This window comes from Chrysemys picta, chromosome 2 (genome assembly GCF_011386835.1).
Source record: "Chrysemys picta bellii isolate R12L10 chromosome 2, ASM1138683v2, whole genome shotgun sequence".
NCBI lineage: Eukaryota > Metazoa > Chordata > Testudines > Emydidae > Chrysemys > Chrysemys picta.
Window position 1 is genome coordinate 117814679 of NC_088792.1, and position 6368 is coordinate 117821046.

Below are 6368 nucleotides of genomic sequence, written 5' to 3' on the forward strand. Positions count from 1 at the left end.
AAGGGAAGTGGTGGATTCTCCATCTCTTGATGTCTTTTAATGAAGACTAGATGCCTTTCTGGAATGTGTTTGGACAAAAACTAGCTATTGTGCTACACAGGAGGCCTGTGACATGCAGGGGGTCAGATTAGATGCTCTAATGGTCTCTTCTTACCATGAAGTCTACTAATTGATGAAAAACTGAGGGTATGTCTACACTACGAAATTAGTTCGAATTTATAGAAGCCGGTTTTATAGAAATTGGTTGTATACAGCCGATTGTGTGTGTCCCCCACATAAAATGCTCTAAGTGCTCTAGTTGGCGGACCGCGTCCACAGTACCGAGGCTAGCGTCGACTTCCGGAGCATTGCACTATGGGTAGCTATCCCACAGCTATCCCACAGTTCCCGCAGTCTCCGCCGCCCATTGGAATTCTGGGTTGAGATCCCAATGCCCGGATGATGCAAAACAGTGTCACGGGAGGTTCTGGGTACATGTCGTCAGGCCCCTCCCTCTCCGTCACAGCAACGGCAGACAATAGATTCGCGTCTTTTTACCTGGGTTACCTGTGCAGACAACATACCACGGCAAGCATGGAGCCTGCTCAGCTCACCGTCACCATATGTCATCTGGGTGCCGGCAGACGTGGGACTGCATTGCTACACAGCAGCAGCAGCTAACTGCCTTTTGGCGGTAGACGGTGCAGTAGACTGGTAGCCTTCATTGGCGATCTGGGTGCTGGCAGCTGTGGGGCTGGCAGCCTTAGGGCTGCATTGCACCAGCCCCTTGCCTTTTGGCAGTAGATGATGTATTACGACTGGTAACCGTCCTATTACAAGTTGGATCATCGCACATTAGCAGAATCTTCCCTGAGCAGCAGATTGTGCAATAGGCCTGAAGGCCATCATAGTACACTAACTGCCAAGCGCCCAGTATTTGCTGCCAAGCACCCAGAATATGCCGAGGGCTATCAGTCACGCTGCACCGTCGTCTTAAGATGTAAAAAATAGATTTGTTCTGTATTCATTTGCTTCCCCCTCCCTCCGTCAAATCAATGGCCTGCTAAACCCAGGGTTTTCAGTTTAATCTTTGGGGGGACCATTCTGTGTGACAGTTGTTTGTGTTTCTCCCTGATGCACAGCCACCTTTCTTGATTTTAATTCCCTGTACCTGTACGCCATGTCGTCACTCGGCCCTCCCTCCCTCCCGCCCTCCCTCCTTCCCCTGGTCCGTCAGATACTAGTTTCGCACCTTTTTTCAGACCAGGCGCCATAGCTAGCACTGGGATCATGGAGCCCGCTCAGATCACCGCGGCAATTATGAGCACTATGAACACTATGCGCATTGTCCTGGAGTATATGCAGAGCCAGGACATGCCAAGGCGAAACCCAGACCAGCCGAGGAGGCGATTGCAGCGCGGCGAAGAGAGTGATGAGGAAATTGACATGGACATAGACCTCTCACAAGGCACAGGCCCCAGCAATGTGGAAATCATGGTGTCACTGGGGCAGGTTCATGGCGTGGAACGCCGATTCTGGGCCCAGGAAACAAGCACAGACTGGTGGGACCGCATCGTGCTGCAGGTGTGGGACGATTCCCAGTGGCTGCGAAACTTTCGCATGCGTAAGGGCACTTTCATGGAACTTTGTGACTTGCTTTCCCCTGCCCTGAAACGCCAGAATACCAGGATGAGAGCAGCCCTCACAGTTGAGAAGCGAGTGGCGATAGCCCTGTGGAAGCTTGCAACGCCAGACAGCTACCGGTCAGTCGGGAATCAATTTGGAGTGGGAAAATCTACGGTGGGGGCTGCTGTGATCCAAGTTGCCAGGGCAATGAAAGACCTGGTGATATCAAGGGTAGTGACTCTGGGCAACGTGCAGGCAATAGTGGATGGTTTTGCTGAAATGGGATTCCCAAACTGTGGTGGGGCCATAGACGGAACCCATATCCCTATCTTGGCACCGGAGCACCAAGCTACCGAGTACATAAACCGCAAGGGGTACTTTTCAATGCTGCAAGCCCTGGTGGATCACAAGGGACGTTTCGCCAACATCAACGTGGGATGGCCGGGAAAGGTACATGATGCTCGCGTCTTCAGGCACTCTGGTCTGTTTTGAAAGCTGGAGGAAGGGACTTTCTTCCCAGACCAGAAAGTAACCGTTGGGGATGTTGAAATGCCTATCGTGATCCTTGGGGACCCAGCCTACCCCTTAATGCCATGGCTCAGGAAGCCGTACACAGGCAGCCTGGACAGTAGTCAGGACCTGTTCAACTATAGGCTGAGCAAGTGCCGAATGGTGGTGGAATGTGCATTTGGACGTTTAAAAGCGCGCTGGTGCAGCTTACTGACTCGCTCAGACCTCAGCAAAAAGAATATCCCCATTGTTATTGCTGCATGCTGTGCGCTCCACAATATCTGTGAGAGTAAGGGGGAGACATTTATGGTGGGGTGGGAGGTTGAGGCAACTCGCCTGGCCGCTGATTACGCGCAGCCAGACACCAGGGCGGTTAGAGGAGCACAGCAGGGCGCGGTGCGCATCAGAGAAGCTTTGAAAACGAGTTTTGTGACTGGCCAGGCTACTGTGTGAAACTTCTGTTTGTTTCTCCTTGATGAACCCTCCAACCCCCCCCCCCCCCCCCGCGACCCGGTTCACTCTACTTCCCTGTAAACCAACCACTCCACCCTCCCCTCCCCACTTCGAGCACCACTTGCAGAGTCAATAAAGTCATTGTTTTTTTCACATTCATGCATTCTTTATTAATTCCTCACACAAGTAGGGGGATAATTGCCAAGGTAGCCTGGGATGGGTGAGGGAGGAGGGATGGAAAAGGACACACTGCATTTTAAAACTTTAACTCTTATTGAAGGCCAGCCTTCTGATGCTTGGGCGATCATCTGGGGTGGAGTGACTGGGTGGCCGGAGGCCCCCCCACCGTGTTCTTGGGCGTCTGGGTGAGGAGGCTATGGAACTTGGGGAGGAGGGCTGTTGGTTAAACAGGGGCTGTAGCGGCGGTCTCTGCTCCTGCTGCCTTTCCTGCAGCTCAACCATATGCTGGAGCATATCAGTTTGATGCTCCAGCAGACGGAGCATTGACTCTTGCCGTCTGTCTGCAAGCTGACGCCACCTATCATCTTCAGCCCGCCACTTGCTCTTTTCATCCCGCCATTCAGCCCGCCACCTCTCCTCTCGTTCATATTGTGCTTTTCTCATGTCTGACATTGACTGCCTCCACGCATTCTGCTGTGCTCTATCAGCGCGGGAGGACATCTGGAGCTCCGTGAACATATCGTCCCGCGTCCTCCGTTTTCTCTTTCTAATGTTCACTAGCCTCTGCGAAGGAGAAACATTTGCAGCTGGTGGAGGAGAAGGGAGAGGTGGTTAAAAAAGACACATTTTAGAGAACAATGGGTACAGTCTTTCGTTACAAGGTTGCATTTTTCCTCTGCCTGCCGGTTTGGTATGAGAGATCACTCACGCAGTGCCCCAGGCAACATATTTCGGCTTGCAGGCAGCCATGGTAAGCCACAGTCTTTTGGCTTTTTTAACCTTCTTAACATGCGGGAAAGGTTTCAAACAGCAGCGCATTTCCCATATCAAGGATGAATTGGGTTGGCCATTTAAAATGGGTTTTCAATGTAAAAGGAGGGGCTGCGGTTTCCGGGTTAACATGCGGCACAAACCCAAGTAAACCACCCCCTCACACACACACCCGATTCTCTGGGATGATCAGTTCACCCCTCCCCCCACCGCGTGGTTAACAGCGGGGAACATTTATGTTCAGAAGAGCAGGAAAGGGCACCTCTGAATGTCCCCTTAATAAAATCACCCCATTTCAACCAGGTGACCATGAATGATATCACTCTCCTAAGGATAACAAAGAGAGATAAGGAATGGATATTGTCTGCATGCCAGCAAACACCGGGACCATACGCTGCCATGCTTTGTTATGCAATTATTCCAGACTACCTGCTACTGGCCTGGCGTGGTAAAGTGTCCTACCATGGCGGATGGGATAAGGCAGCCCTCCCCAGAAACCTTTTGCAAAGGCTTTGGGAGTACATGAAGGAGAGCTTTCTGGAGATGTCCCTGGAGGATTTCCGCTCCATCCCCATACACGTTAACAGACTTTTCCAGTAGATGTACTGGCCGCGATTGCCAGGGCAAATTAATCATTAATCATTAAACACGCTTGCTTTTAAACCATGTGTAATATTTACAAAGGTACACTCACCAGAGGTCTCCTGTGTGCCCTGAGGGTCTTGGGTGAGTTCGGGGGTTACTGGTTCCAGGTCCAGGGTGACAAACATATCCTGGCTGTTGGGGAAACTGGTTTCTCCGCTTCCTTGCTGCTGTGAGCTACCTACAGTACCTCCATACTCATCTTCCTCGTTCCCCAAACCGTCTTCCCTGTGTGTTTCTCCATTGACGGAGTCATAGCACACGGTTGGGGTAGTGGTGGCTGCACCCCCTAGAATGGCATGCAGCTCCGCGTAGAAGCGGCAAGTTTGCGGCTCTGCCCCGGACCTTCCATTTGCTTCTCTGGCTTTGTGGTAGGCTTGCCGTAGCTCCTTAACTTTCACGCGGCACTGCTGTGTGTCCCTGTTATGGCCCCAGTCCTTCATGGCCTTGGAGACCTTTTCTAATACTTTGCCATTTCTTTTACTGCTACGGAGTTCAGCTAGCACTGATTCATCTCTCCATATGGCGAGCAGATCCCGTACCTCCCGTTCGGTCCATGCTGGAGCTCTTTTGCGATCCTGGGACTCCATCACGGTTACCTGTGCTGATGAGCTCTGCGTGGTCACCTGTGCTCTCCACGCTGGGCAAACAGGAAATGAAATTCAAACGTTCATGGGTCTTTTCCTGTCTACCTGGTCAGTGCATCTGAGTTGAGAGTGCTGTCCAGAGCAGTCACAATGAAGCACTGTGGGATAGCTCCCGGAGGCCAATAACGTCGAATTCCGTCCACACTACCCCAATTCCGACCCGCAAAGGCCGATTTTATCGCTAATCCCCTTGTCGAAGGTGGTGTAAAGAAACCGGCTTAAAGGGCCCTTTAAGTCGAAAGAAAGGGCTTCGTTGTGTGGACGTGTCCAGGCTTAATTCGATTTAATGCTGCTAAAGTCGACCTAAACCCGTAGTGTAGACCAGGCCTGAGTGTAGCATGGGGAGCAGCCTCTGATGTTTTACTGTGTAGCCGGCTTGCTTCCTAGAATGGGGTGATCCACAGAGAGTAGCTCAAACATCCAATGTGGCTGGCCAGGGACAGGACATCAGCACTGCAGGAGAGGGGTGGGTGTGGCAGTGACATCACAAGGGCCTTTTGCAGGACCTCCGACTATTGGTCAAAAGTGGTGACCTCACAGAGAGATGCTGACATCAGTCAGGCAGGACAGGGGCGCAGGGCCAGGGAGACCTCAGAGATCCCTGTGGCTTTGCCTCAGCAAGTCTCCTTCTCGAGGTCTCTCCTTGAGGACAGAGAGAATTCTGGTTCATGTGTGTGAGTGCTAGGGGGAACCTCTTCAGAGTTTTCTCCTTTCCTTTTACTGATTTTACTAAAAAACAGACATCCCTGTTTAGAAGGTAAGAGCCTCTGAGCAGTTTGGAACCTGTTTGGTCTGATCCACCTGGTGCCGCTGAATTCTAGGCATGGAAAATACTAGGTTAAGGTGGAAGAATTTTTTCCCCACCTAGAATTTTGTCCCTTAGAATCACCGGGGACATTGAGGTTTGTCCTTTTTGTTTTCCCTCCATCCCTCCCTCCTTTCTCTTCTTCTCTTGCTTCTTTTGTCCTTTCCTCTGTTCCCCTCCCACCACCAGGAGGTGTGTGTGTGTGAGAGGGGGAGGGAGGCCCACCCAAAAAGGTGGGGCTGAGATCGTGCTCTGATAGTGACTCCCCACCAGTGATCTTGGCCATCCTTTGGGCTATTTGGTGAGAACGCTCAGCCTCCCGCCCCTCATTCTCTACCCTGATTGGCTGAGCAGGGGGCTATTGACAGGGAGGAGACTCAGGTCCTTGTTGTTCTCTTTTAAGACCAAGCAAATAAGTCATAACCAGTCATATATTTGAGTAATTTTGATGCTTCTCTGCATTAATTGTCTCTGAGCAGTTCATGATTCTATCTAACATTCCAGTTCTTCTAAAATATTTGTTGAATAATTACTATGCACTGTCGTTGGTCTGGAGCTCATTTGAGAGCACTTTCTTCTGATCATTTATGTATGAAATTCAAGATGTGATGGTTAGTTTGGATTCCTGGGTCCTATTCCCAACTTTGCCACTGACTGGCTGTGTGACCTAAGACAAGTCACTTCTCCTTTCTCAGCCTTAGCTTCTCCCTCTGTCAATCCTCTTCTACCTACCTCACTGTGGGTGGAGAATGGGG

The 6368-nt window shown here is 51.1% G+C and overlaps 1 protein-coding gene across 1 annotated transcript; it reads right to left on the reverse strand.

The window, feature by feature from the left end:
- Positions 1-2718: 2718 nt before the first annotated feature.
- LOC135981455 (uncharacterized) lies at positions 2719-5129 on the reverse strand. The gene is made up of 2 exons (XM_065584083.1): positions 4214-5129; positions 2719-3335 (listed from the first exon to the last, which is right to left on the reverse strand). Exons 1-2 carry the CDS (start codon positions 4749-4751, stop codon positions 2833-2835), a joined length of 1041 nt encoding a protein of 346 aa, XP_065440155.1. The 5' UTR covers positions 4752-5129; the 3' UTR covers positions 2719-2832.
- Positions 5130-6368: the final 1239 nt, after the last annotated feature.

Excerpts from the sequence above, each read along its gene's own strand:
- LOC135981455 (XM_065584083.1), bottom strand. The coding sequence starts at position 4,751 with ATGGAGTCCCAGGATCGCAAAAGAGCTCCAGCATGGACCGAACGGGAG. Across the intron at positions 3,336-4,213 it reads GGGCACACAGGAGACCTCTG|CTGCAAATGTTTCTCCTTCG; the intron begins GTGAGTGTACCT and ends CTCCTCCACCAG.